Source organism: Nuphar pumila, chromosome 12, assembly GCF_984573655.1.
Source record: "Nuphar pumila chromosome 12, dmNupPumi1.hap1.1, whole genome shotgun sequence".
NCBI classification, from domain to species: Eukaryota; Viridiplantae; Streptophyta; class Magnoliopsida; order Nymphaeales; family Nymphaeaceae; genus Nuphar; species Nuphar pumila.
Window position 1 is genome coordinate 14,300,019 of NC_143260.1, and position 14,442 is coordinate 14,314,460.

The window sequence follows — 14,442 nt, forward strand, 5'->3', positions numbered from 1 at the left end:
CATTTCATATGTGGATCTCCAGTGTTGGGATTCAAAATAGCCATGTTCGCAATTTTTTTATGTGAATGTTGTCATATCCGTGAAATAGGTAAAAATGTTTTAAAAAAATAAAGTTCAACAATTTTGAACAGAATTTCGACAAATTAGTTGATATTTCCAAAAATGCACCGTTTTAGGATAGTACGGTCATTTTTTGTACTCTTAATCTAGAGTAGCACATAAGAAAGAATTTCTTGAGAGCGGATAGTTCAAAATCTTCACAGCATTTGATAATATTGAGGCCTCGTATAGTTGTATATTTAGTAATTGCAGTGGTGGGCGCAGACAACAATCAGCCGTTTGGATTCCCAGCAACGCATAAAACTGTAGCTTTATAGCAGAAAGATTTCCCAATAATTGAAAATTTTGCTATTATTTGTATCATACAAATACAAAAAGAATTGGCAAAGGTACATTTAGGAGAGTGTTTTTGCGACAGTTTTCTGTGGTACCAGGGGCCGAAAGGATGCAATTCATTATTCACATAATTGGAGAATCTAGGAATTGTTATCATATTTGTGAAGAGAACTTTTTGCAATCAAGATGGGCCATGCAATTTATAACAACTGCCAATTTATCCAACATTTCATAAATTTCAGCTGCATCAGGATGATATCTGTCTTCTACATAGAATATGTGCACAGTGTTCCTCACTTCTATCCAACTACAACCTGGATTTTTCTCAACTAACAGCCTCTTCCTAATGTTTCGCACATCATTCCATCTACTACCTACAGCATAAATATTTGACATTGTCACATATGAAGAAGTTTGTTTAGGATCTAATGCACATATCCTATCAGCTACCCTTTCACCCATCTCCACATTCGAGAAAAACCTGCAAGAACCAAGCAAAGCTCCCCAAACTACAGTATCTGGTCTAATTGGCATATTGCATACAAACTCTTCTGCTTCATTCAGGTATCCAAAACGACCAAGAAGATCAACAATGCAAGCATAGTGCTCTAAGGTAGGAACTAGAGAATATGTTTCCTTCATAGATTTAAAATACTTCATCCCTTCATTCACCAGCCCACTGTGGCTGCAAGCTGATAGAAGGCCCACAAAAGTAACCTGGTTTGGTTTTATGGCATCCTTCAACATCTGCTCAAATAGAGAAATTGACTCTTTTCCTAATCCATGATGTGCATATCCATTGATCAGTGCAGTCCATGCAGCTACGTTACGCTCATGCATAAGAAACAATGCGCGTTGAGCACTGCCTATATCACCGCACTTTGCATACATGTCAACACAGGAAGTTCCGACATATACATCTGAACCAATAGGTAATTTAACAGCTTGAGCATGAACTAATCTCCCCAGCTGTAGATATCCAAGACCTGCACATGCACATAATATGCTTGACAATGTTGATCTGTTGGGTTGCACTGCACAGTCATGCATTTGCACATAAACCATGAGTGCTTCACCAGGAAGCTCATTCTGTAGATAACCAGAAATCAGAGCATTCCAAGTTACCGTATTCTGCTTCTCCCCTTCCATCGCTTCAAATAATCGTCTCGCTTCATCTAGCTCACCATTCCATGCGTAGCCTGATATCATGGTGTTAAAAGAAACTAGACTTTTCTCAGGCATGCAATCAAAGACACGTCTTGCATCCCTGATCCTACCATATCGTGCATATCCCTTGATCATTATATTATAAGTTACAGAATTCAAATCGACCATTTTAGAGAAAACTTTTTCTGCAGAACCCAGTCTGCTATTTGATATTAAACCATCTAGCAATGCATTGCAGGAATTTAAACAAGGTTTCTCCGTTTGAAAGAATACATCCAATGCATCATCAACTCTCTCACACCTGCAATAGAAATCAATTAGTGCAGTAGAGATGTAGAAATCATCCTTGTAGCCCCTTGCAATCAAGCAACCATGAATCTTATTCCCCGATTTCAAATCTTTCAAGCAAGCAGCAGCTCTAACGATGCTGCCAAACGTAAACTCATTCGGAGCCACACCAGAAACCAGCATCATATTAAATAATTCAATAGCCTTTGTTGATTCTCCCCTACGCGTATAACCTGAAATCATCGCAGTCCATGAGACAACATCTCTACTTGGCATCGTATCAAACAAAAGAATGGCATCATTCATCCGATCACACCTTATATAGGCCACCAACAGTAGCACCCACAAGACCACACTCCTCTGACTCTGCTCATCAAAAACCTGCCGTGCATCATCCACCATTCCACACTGGGCGTAAAAATCCAATAAAGAGCACCCTAAGTACTCACAATCGACATAGCCAGTTCTCAACACAACACAATGTATCATCTTCCCAAAGCATAAATTCTTCAAACCAGCACAGATACTTAAAACAGATCGAAAACTTATCGAGTTGAGTCTCGCATCAACCCGGTGCATCTCCGCAACCAATTTCAAGGCTTCAGTTCTAAGTCCCCACTTTGAATACCCAGCAATCATGGCGTTCCATGACACTACATTTCTACTGAGCATACTATCAAACAGCCTACGAGCCTTATCCAGCTCTCCACTCTGTGAATGCTTGGTTATCAAGACGTTCATGAGAACTACGTCTCCTTCCGACGTTTCATCAATATCACGGCGCTCAGCGTTGGTTTTAACAAGTAACGGAGGCTCGCTAACCTTCTGAGCCATTTCGTCGAACGCTTGGCGCGCCAACCAACGGGAATCGTGTGCCTTCTCACGGTGATGTTTCCAGCTTCTGAACGACGCCAACTTTGGAGCCATCTCGTGCGTACAATCAAGACCCAAGTGATCAAACGAGCTGTTGTCCTAGTAGAAAGACAATCGGTTGTGATCAATGCTACTGTCGACCTACAGAGTGGTCAGACCCATACGTTGAGATCTTCACAACGAAACGTTCGTGGAATTAAAGGTGCAGAGCAGAGGTCACATCGTACATAAGAGATCCCTCAGTCATATCCATTCTCCACCGCACATCTCACTTGATGGAGGCACGCATGGGCCCCACTATCACGCTTACAAAGAGAAACCACCACCAGTATGCAAATGTGTCGAATCTAGGATGGAGATTCTTTTAGCTGTTCTTCATCGGATCTGAATCCGACTCCCCATGCATTTAGCTCTTTTCAGAAAAAGATATGACCCATTTGCATTCCTAAGTATGGTTTGGACATCAGCGCAAGTAGTGTCACTGACCATGGCCTTGTTTTGATATACTCAGTGTAAAATTCCATGATCCCTCCTCCTGCACATGGTTTTCCCCAGAAAATCGATCTGACACTGACTTGAATTGACTATTTTTTAATAACTATAAATATAGCTTAATTTTTTTTAATATAATTGTAATGGTTTTAACATGTGTCACGTTCTGATTGACACCGTAATATTTTTTTAATTATTTTTGAGCAATTCAGAACAATAAGCTTGAGTATCGGGGTATTGGCCGAAACACCTGAATTGTTGGCCAGACGATACAGGTCCGATTCCAATACTGACAACTCAATCCACCCAGTGTGCAAAGCATTTAACCAACGATGACCTGGTGGCGTACTGAAATATAAAAAGTGAAGGACGATAAAAAAATTTTGGAAAAGCTTGGTAATTTTACAAGTTACATCCTGAGTTCTTGATCCTAGGGCATGTTTTGTCCCTCACTTCGGGCTGAAAAGGATCTAAGTAACCAAGGTAATAAGACACAAATTGCTTGAATGTACCCCTCGGATGTGTTTTCCTCGTCAAACACATTAAAAGCTTTCCCACGCAACTTTTCTACCCTTATTTACAGGAAGAATGGCCTCCTCAAAAGGTGCTTCAAACACGCACTTAAGCTCACTCTTTGTCATGAAATCCTTTTTTTTAACTGTAGTGATGTGCCGGGGCCAGTATGTGCAGAAGCCAAAGCAAACACCATAGCTTTTGCCCTTTGTGCAATGTTAAGAAGCAATAAGCAAATTGATAAAAAGCTGGAGGTCACTTCATTTATTTTTTGTTTATATTGTACTATCATAGCATATTTAACCCAATTTGTTTAGCAAAGTTTACAACCGTTAATGTACCGTTCAGGTACCAACTTCAAACCAATATGACTCTCTTAGGTCTAACATGGATTACGTTTTATATGAAATTGGATCAGGTGCAATCACATTGCACATTTTTTATGTGCTGCTGCACCTGAGCACCCTCCATCTTTCCCATAGTCTGTCATCTGTGGGGCCCAACAGCAGTTAGGTGCTCAAGTGCGGCAGCACATTTGAAATGTGCAATGTGATTGCACCTGAAGTTTTTCCTGTTTATATCCACTTATTTTTTAAGACACTTATCCCTGTGGTTCATGAGTCCGGATCAGGTGCAATATGATTGCACAAAATTTGTGCATTAAGCACCCGATCCCTTTCATCAGGTCTTGGGCCTCACACCTGACAGACCCTGTCCCCAAGATGGAGGGTGATGAGGTACTTAATGCATAAATATTTGTGCAATCATATTGCACCATACCGATATTAAATTCATTGTTTAACCTCTGCATTCATTAAAATCATTTAATCCCATTAGATCCAGCCTAGAAGCAATGCCGGCACATACAAATGTACAAATATTGTTACCAATAGTTTGTCATCCAGATAATGACGGTATGTACTTGTCTATTGCTCATAAATATTTATAAACAATGTTTCTATTTATTATTTTTAACAGTAAAAATGTGTACATTTGACAGCCTAAGGGAAAACCCTCCACCTACCATACATTGACAGACCATTGGTTGGTAAAACCCTTGAAGTGGGCAGGAGTAAATCCAATTTGGATCACAACTGCCAAAGTCTAGTCCTTGGCATGCCAATTATTTAGTAAAAAAGGATCCATATAACACAAATAGCAGTTGGATTCAGCTTGGATCTGGATCTAGCATGCATGTGCATGCAGGCAGTAAGTGTGTGTGTGAGTGTGTGTGTGTGTGTGTGTGCACACGTGCATGCCTGTATGTGGAAATGGCATAATCTGCATAGGTCCAACATTTTCACCCTACTGCACGTATGTGATGATATGGTAGAGATGATTATGCTTGTCAACTTGGATTTTATTAACCGGAAACAAAAGATAGCTGAGAGGTTTCGTGCAGACGTTTTATCACCACAGTGAAACAAGACCATATTATAACCAAGTGACTCAAAGCGATAGGAAGTATTTAAAATGACTGAAAATTTACAAATTACAAGAAATTACAGACACAAATTGGTTAAAATGACATGGAGAATCGCAGACCAGAATAGGGTACTTATCAATCTTGACATGACATTTCTCTGTAATCCCCAAACTTGGTAAGCTACCAACAGAATGATCTGCTTCTCTCTTGCCAAGAGTCCTTCACACTTAAAGACAGAATGCTAAAAGCACGTTGCATGACTAATGCATGAGACCAGCATTCAGGGCTTTGAGGGCGAAGGCGATGTTGGAGGTTTAAAATCTGGATACTGTAAAAGAAGAAATAAACATATAGCAAGCATGACATAATGAAGACATACAAACTTCAGTTATGACAAATTGAGAAAGAGAATAAGCCATGACATATCAACCTTTAGAAGGGCCTCTTCTGACAAGCAATATAAGAAATGATTAAATACTTGCACTTCATACTAATGAGAGCCTCTAATTTTCCCATCATCTATGTCATTAAACTGCCACCTAATTCAAGCTATAAGCCAATAAGCTGACATATCATTCCAATAATTTCTCACTGATATCCTTTTCTTAATAGTTGTCAAGAAAGCTGATAGTATGATTCCCCAGTCATGGTGGTAAAACGGACCCCTCCCTGTAATGAAATCACAACCAAAAGAACACTCATAACACCACTACGAGCATACAAGAAAGTGCTTAAGCACAAGCCCACAAAGTCAAAACACTAGCCACTAATGAGCAAACACAAGGGCACTTAAGCATACTCACAATAGCATACATGAGAGCACAATTAATATTTTATTCACTGTTAATTGCTTAAGAAAAGCACACAAAGAAATAAGGGAGAGATCCCATATAGAGAGAGCAAAGGGAACAAGAAGGATAGCCTAACCAGCCGTTGGGCTAGTCCCAACGGCTAGAAAGAAAACAAAAACAAAAATTAAAAAAATATAAATGTACAAAAATGCCCCTAATGGGCATAACCTATTACAACAAGAGAAAAAGACAAAAAATGCCCCTAATGGGCATGACCTATTATAAATACACAACAAAGCAAAATTCATAGGAATCTTTTATTTATATATATATATATATATATATATATATATATATACACACACACGTGTGTATATGTGTATTAACACACACACACACATATATATAATAATAATTATACAATTTAATACACCTCAAACTTACGGTGTGATAACCGAAAGTTTGCCAAGAAGAGAAATAAAATGAAGTAAAGGTAAAGCCTTAGTGAAAAAATCTACCAGCTAACATTCAGAAGTCACATAGGGTAACTCAATTGTTTCTCTCAAGTACTCTTTTCTAACATAATGGTAGTCCTCTATATGCTTTGTTCGTTCATAGAATGTGTGGTTGTTTGCAATATAAATAGTGCTTTTATTGTCGCAGCACATCTTCGAATGACTAAAGATGACAACTCCAATATCTTTTCTGAAGACTTCTCAACCAAATAATTGTCGTTGCCATGGCACGATATTCAACTTTCGTTGAAAACAGCGAGAGATTTTGTTGCTTCTTGCACTTCCAATATATTAAAGTCTTTTAAAAACACACAAAATCCAGTAGTTGAGACTCTAGCATCAGGATTTTTTCCTCAATCTGCATGAGTATAAGCAATTCTAAAGAAGATGATAAAAAAACCTTTTAGTTATAGTATTTTTGATATATTTGATTATCCTCAAGATGACACTCATATGTGTTGTGGTTGGTGCATGTTGAAACCATGATTTTAAAACTCGTTGACTCGTCACTCGGTTCATCCTTGAGAGACTCGTGACTCGACCGGGTCAACTTGGTGACTCGGCCGAGTCATGTTAACTTTATATTTTATATAAAATATAAAATATATAAATATATGTATATACTATGTATATTTTATAGTATTTTAGCAATATATTATATATATAATATGCATATGATATTTTTATAATATATTTAATGTATAATTTTATTAATATATGTATAACCATATTTTTATATATAATATATATATTTATATTATATTTCATATAATATGTAATCATATATAAAATATTATATATATATATATGCATGACTCGGTTGACTCGTCCATGACTCGATTGACTTGTTCATGACTCGGTTGGGTCAACTCGGCTGAGTTTTGTACAAAACGAGTTTGTACTCATTTTTGACCCAGTGATAGGGCAATTCAAACCAAGTCAACCTAGTCATTGGGTTGACCCAACGAGTTTTTAAACTATGGTTGAAATTGATTTGCTGAATAGACAACACGAGCAATGTCTAGTCTTGTAATGGACAAGTTAGAGATTCAATCAGTTGTTGATATGGCATTGAATGTTTGAGAAGAATTTCATCTTCCAGTCTTAATTTCGCATTGACAACTTCCAACGTATCTACTTTTTTTATCATCTGAGATCCCTGACTTGGCAATAATATTTGTAGCCAACTTCATTTGAGATAAAATATATCTTATGGGTGAGTCAGTCACTTTTATACTTGGAAAATATCTCAAATAACCAAGATCAGACATGTTAAAATGATTTTTAAGGATAATTTTAATTTTTTTAACTCCATTTTTGTCAATTCCTATAATAATCATATCATCCACATACAATAGAAAAATAACAATGTTAGAACTTGTATCTTTGATAAAAAGAGCAGTGTTAGTATAACAAGATCTATGACCCAAATTCAACATAACCTTGTTAAATCTAGCATACCAGATTTAGAAGCTTTTTTAAGTCCATATAAAACTTTTCTCAAACAAAAAACTTTTTCTTTTTCAATCTCAAGACCAGGAGGAGGATCCATGCACACTTCCTCATTTAGGTTACCATTTAAAAAGACATTCTTAACATTTAGTTGGTAAATAAGTCATTTCCTAATAAATGTTAAGGCAATAAGTGTCTTTACACTAGTCATACATGTTACAGGTGCAAATGTTTTCTCATAGATAATATCATACAATTGAGTAACCCTTGGCTACTAATCTAGCCTAGTATCTCTTTAAAGATCCATCTCCTTTAGTCTTAACATTATAAACCCACCTACATCCTATAATCTTTTTCCTATAGGTAGTAATTGAATTTCTCAAGTTTTAGCTTTTTCTAATACTCCTAATTCTAGGTTTATGGCATCTACCTATGTTGAAGGACTTTAGCCTCATTGTAGGATGAAGGTTCATGAAATGAATGAATAGACATAAGGCAAGCTCTATACTTAGGCACAAAGGACTCATAGGATACAAATCTATTAAAAGGCCTAGATGTATGATTGGATTTCCTATTGCTAGGTTCGTCGGATGTTTTGTTTTGAGTATATCTATCAAGTGCACATGGAGGATTTTCAACCGTTCATCGATAATAATGTTAAATATGACGAGTCGACATATCAACATTTAAAGAATCACTAGAGTTATCAATATCCATAATTTCATCATTATCATGCTCAATCTCTAATTTATAACCATCATTAGCATTTTTTGGCAATAAATCAATTAGGAAGGAATACTCTATGTCATCCTTAGGCTTATTTATACAAAAACCACTTTCATTTTCAAGAAAATTTATATTTCTTGAAACATACAATTTGTCATTTTTTTAAATTATAGCATCTATATCCTTTTTAGTTTTTGACATAACCAAGAAACACACATTCAATAGCTTTAGGAGAGCGCTTATCTTTTTCATCAACAAGTACCATGTTTGGAAGCAAGAAAAATTCTCCCAAGAAAAAAAAATGTGCCTATAAAAAGTTTTGATATGATAACTTTTCTAAATGAAAATTTTTCACTTGTTTGTGTAGCATTAGAAAAATAGAATAGAAAATATGAGAAAACTAAGAGAGAGGGTGTCGATCAGCCCACTCTCAGAGAGATAGACGGGTGGTTGACCACACCCAAGAGAGAGAGAGTCGATCAACCATCTCTCATAGAGAAAGAGAGAGAGCGAGGTGGTCCACCATGTTAAGAAATGTGTAAAATGTTGTATCACTAGTTATGTGCTACCCAATTCCTTTTAGTATTCTTTTGTACATTATAACATAATCAGGGGTAGTTTCATCGTGTAAGTTTTCTTTTTCTTTTGTCTTATATTGTACCACCTTCTCCTTTATGCAACTAATGAAGTTTAGTTTTCCCTCTCCTTTCTTGTTCCTCCTTTGAGAAACCCTAACACATGTATCTCTTTGAATATGGTATCAAAGCCTCCGTAGCTCTAAGAAGAGGACATATGAGATTGGAAGGAGAGTATCAGGAGTTTCATTCTAGGATTGTTGGCACTATTTCTGTGGGCACAAATCTTGAGGTGTTGACATCAAGACATCCAGGTAAAGGTTGCAGTTTCTCGCTCAAACTTATGGTGTGACAACCGAAAGTTTGCCAAGAAGAGATACAAATCGAGGTAAAGGCAAAGCCTTAGTAAAGGTCGCTGGCTCAGATTCCGAAGTCATATAGGGCAATTTAATAATTATTTTTAGATATTCTTCTCAGACATAGTGGCAGTCCATCTCTATATGCTTGGTTTGTTCATGGAAGGTGTGGTTGCTTGCAATGTCGATAACACTCTTATTGTCGCAATACATCTTTGAAGGACTAGAGATAACTAAATCCATATCTTTGAGAAGATACCACAATCAAATATTTTCCATAGTTGTTATCATGGCTTGATATTCAACTTCAGTGGATGATAAAGATACATTATGTTATTTCATATACCTCTAAGATATAATAGTCTCCTAAAAACATACAAAAAACAGTAAGTTGAGACTCTATTATTAGGGTTATCTCTTCAATTTTCATCTGTATAAGCAATTAAATCTAAAGAGGAAGAAGAGGATAGAAATGAACCTTTGGTTATAGAATTCTTGATATATCTGACAATTTGTAGAACAACACTCATATGGACCATAGATGGTACATATTAAAACTGACTGGTTGAATGCACCGCATGAGCAATGTTTGGACTTGTAATGGATAAGTAGGTTAAGGATCCAATCAGTTGTTGGTATGGAGTTGGATATTCGAGAGAAGTTTCATCTTTTAATCTTAATTTTGCATTTACAACTTTGGGCGTGTCAACCTTCTTATCATCAAAAATTTTAAATTTGGCAATAATATTTGCAACAAGCTTTATTTGAGACAAGATATACCCTCTAAGTGAGTAAGCCACTTGGATATTTAGGAAATATCTTAGAAAACCAAGGTCAGACATATCAAAATTTTTTTTAAAAATATTTTTACCAACTTCCTTTTTGTTACTCCTTGTAATGATTATATCATCAACATATAATAGAAGAATAACAATGTTAGTACATGTATCAGTATAACAAGATTTATAACCCAAGTTCAACATAATAATGTAAAACCTATCATACCAAACTTTGGTGGCTTGCTTGAGCCCATACAAAGCTTTTTTTAACCAGAGAACTTTTTCTCGCTCAATTTCAATACCAAGAGGAGTATTCATATATACTTCTTTATTTAGGTCACCATTCAAAAAGACATTTTTGACATCAAGTTGGTAAATAGGTCACTTTCTAGTAAATGTTAAGGTAATGAGGGTTCTAACACTAGTCATACGAGCTACAAAAGCAAAAGTCTCTTCATAATCTATACCATACACTTGGAAATAACCTTTGGCCACTAGTCTAGCCTTATATCTTTCTAAAAATCCATCCTTTTTGTTTTGACTTTATAAACCCACCACCAACCTGTAGTCTTTTTCCTTATGGGTAATGGTTGGATTTTCCAGGTTATAGCCTTCTCGAGGGCTCCTAGTTCTAGATTCATGGCATTAATCCATTTAGGAATTTCTTTAGCCTCATTGTAGGTTGAAGGTTCATGAAATAAGTGGATAGACATAAGGTAAACTCTATATCTAAGGGAAAAAGTCTCATAAGACAAACCTTTCGGTAAGTCTAGAGGTTTTACTGGATTTCCTAATACTAGTTTCTCCTAGATTTTAATTTTGTGAATACCTATCAAGTGCACATGGAGAATTTTCAATCGTTCTTCTAGTATAATTTTGAATATCACGATTTTGGGCATCCTCCATGAGAATACCAGAGTCATCAATATGCATATAATGATCATCATCATGTATAATTGCATCAGAAGCCTTCTTAGGTTGTAATGAAATATGCGGAAAAGAAATGTATGTCCTACAATGGACATTCACACATAGAAATCAAAGAACAAGTCCAAAAGAGGACATACACAAAAGCCAATAATGGCTAGAAAGCATAAAATCTTATAAATGCACAAAAGGGCTTGAAGAAGCCACACATTACAAAAGGGGAGACCCCCACTTATTTATAGGCAAGAGAGGAGTGAGGGAGAGTTAGAGAAAAGCAAGAGAGAGGGACCATTGGGAGTCCAAACAAGGAGTCGTTGGGCTCCCAACGGTCACAATTGTGACCGTTGGGGGCCCAACGACTCTTTGTTGGGGCCCCCAATGGTTGTGCATTAAATGCACAAAAAAGAAATAAAAAGAACAAAAAAAGAAAAAGGAAAAAATAGAAAAAGAAAAAGGAAAAAAGAAGAAAAGGAAAAAAGTCTAAAATGCCCCTATTGGGCGAGATTACAAAACTACCCCTTATCGGGTAGTGAAAGAGAACTATATTTATATATATATATATATATATATATATATATATAAATATAGGTATTACATATATTTTAACACCCTCCCTCAAGCTTTACGGGGATACAACGGAAAGCTTGTTGAGAAGAAACATGAAACGAGGAGCAGCAAGAACTTTGGTGAAAAAGTCCGCCAACTGGTACTCGGATGTGACATAGGGCAGTGCTATGGTTCTTTTTAGGTATTCATCTCGAACATAGTGGCAATCCATCTCAATGTGTTTAGTACGCTCATGGAAGGTGTGGTTGCTTGCAATATAGATAGCACTCTTGTTATCGCAACACATCTTCGAAGGAATTGAGATGACGATGCCCATATCACATAGGAGACTTCTAAGCCACACAAGCTCCATGGTTGTAGTGGCCATTGCACGATATTCGGCTTCAGTTGAGGACAATGATACTTTATGCTGCTTCTTGCATCTCCAAGAAATCATAGAGTCACCTAGGAAAACACAAAAACCAGTGGTTGAGACTCTATCATTGGGATTTCCTCCCCAATCAGCATCTGTATAAGCAATTAAATCAAGGGATGATGAAGAGGAAAGAAAAACTCCCTTAGTTATGGTGTTTTTAATATATCTGACAATTCTTAAGACTGCACTCATGTGCACAGTTGTAGGTGCATGTTGAAACTGACTGACGGAGTGAACTGCATGAGCTATGTCTGGCCGAGTGATAGATAAGTATGTCAGAGACCCAACGAGTTGACGGTAGGGAGTAGGATTCTCAAGAAGTGTCACATCTTCCAGTCTCAGCTTTGCATTGATAACCTCAGGGGTTTCTGTCTTCTTATCATCCGAAATTCCAGACTTGGCACAGATGTCAGCAGCAAGTTTCATCTGAGAGAGGATGTACCCTCGAGGTGAATATGCAACTTCAATACCTAGAAAATATCTTAAGAAACCAAGGTCAGACATGCCAAAATTTTCTTTTAAAATTTTCTTAATATCATGGATTCCTTGCTCATCACTCCCAGTGATGATCATATCATCAACATATAGTAGTAGAATAACTACAGATGACCCTGCACTTTTCACAAATAACGCAGTGTCAGTATAACATGAACGAAAATTTAAGCTAGTCATTACAGTACTAAATCTGTCATGCCAAGCTTTCGGAGCTTGTTTTAACCCATATAGTGCCTTTTTTAGTTTAAGAATTTTGTTTTCACCAATAGATACTCCTGGTGGAGGATCCATATAGACCTCTTCACTTAGTTCGCCATTAAGAAATGCGTTCTTAACATCCAATTGATAGATAGGCCATTTTTTAACGGATGCAACCGCAATAAGAGTCCTAACACTAGTCATCCTAGCTACGGGAGCAAAGGTTTCTTCATAGTCTATTCCGTACTCTTGAGCATATCCTTTGGCTACCAACCTAGCTTTATAACGTTCTAATGACCCATCAATTTTAGTTTTAATTTTGAAGACCCATCTACATCCAATGGACTTCTTTCCAGTGGGTAATGAGGTTATTTCCCAAGTTTTAGCCTTTTCAAGGGCACTAAGTTCAAGTTTCATGGCTTCAACCCATTGAGGAATGTTTTTTGCTTCATTATAGTGTGACGGTTCATGATAAGAGTGTAATGCAATTAGGCATGCCCTATATTTAGGTGTCAGGGACTCATAGGAAACAAACCTATTAGGAGGATTGGAGATCCGACTAGATCTCCTTAAAGAGGTTTCTTCTATGTTGGAATTTTGAGAATATTTTTCTAAAGCGCTAATGGGAGTTTCTTGACCACGCCTAGCATAGGTTTGAATGGACCTATTTTCAACATCATTACTTGCATTTTCAACATTACTAAGAGGAGTATCCTCTAAATCATTAGGAACATCCTCTTCGTGAGGAGTCACATCTTCTTGAGAGAGAAGATCAAATAAGAAAGCATATTCGCTTTCATCAATATCTTTATTTTTCTCAAAACCGTTCTCATTTTCTAAAAATGTAACATCTTTGGATACATATAGTTTGTTGCTTTTGGGATCGAAGCACCTAAAACCCTTTTGATTCTCTCCGTATCCTAAGAACACACATTCGATAGCCTTGGGAGATAACTTATCTCTTTTATGTGTAAGGACAAAGCACTTACACCCAAAAATTCTTAATCTATTAAAATCGGGTGTTCTTTCAAAAAGTTTTTCATATGGAGATATATTTTGTAGGGATGAGGATATCATTCTATTTATCAAATAAGTGGAGGTTAAGGCGGCTTCGGCCCAATAGCATTTTGGAATTTCTTTGGAAATAAGAAGAGTCCTAGTGGTTTCCAAGATGTGTCTATGCTTTCTTTCGGCTAGACCGTTTTGTTGGGGAGTCCTAGGACATGACCTTTGATGACAAATTCCATTGGTTTCCAAATATTCTTGAAATTCATTTGATAGATATTCTCCACCGGAGTCGGATCGAAGAATGGAGATATTAGTTGAAAATTGATTTTTGACAATCATATGAAATTTTTTAAAGAAGTTAAAAACTTCGGATTTTAGATTGAGAAAATAAATCCACACATATCGAGTGAAATCATCAATGAAAGTAACATAATATGAGTATCCTCCTTTTGATATGACCGGAGAAGGACCCCAAACATCCGA

At 36.6% G+C, this 14,442-nt stretch overlaps 2 protein-coding genes across 3 annotated transcripts in view; both read right to left on the reverse strand.

Moving 5' to 3' along the window:
* Positions 1-549: 549 nt before the first annotated feature.
* On the reverse strand, positions 550-2,778 carry LOC149820072 (pentatricopeptide repeat-containing protein At2g13600-like). Its single transcript, XM_089981737.1, has one exon. The coding sequence runs from the start codon at positions 2,776-2,778 to the stop codon at positions 550-552; it is 2,229 nt and encodes a 742-aa protein (XP_089837863.1).
* Positions 2,779-5,177: 2,399 nt separating this feature from the next.
* LOC149820073 (rhodanese-like domain-containing protein 4, chloroplastic) overlaps positions 5,178-14,442 on the reverse strand; it is a 29,876-nt gene continuing 20,611 nt past the window's right edge. Inside the window, exons 8-9 of one of the 2 annotated variants that reach the window (XM_089983203.1) lie at positions 5,586-5,824; positions 5,178-5,483 (exon numbers count right to left, since the gene is read on the reverse strand). In XM_089983203.1, coding sequence (XP_089839329.1) covers positions 5,771-5,824 — 54 coding nt within the window. In that variant the 3' untranslated portion in view covers positions 5,178-5,483; positions 5,586-5,770. The remainder of the gene's footprint in view (positions 5,484-5,585; positions 5,825-14,442) is intronic. The other variant, XM_089983205.1, reaches the window with a different exon arrangement.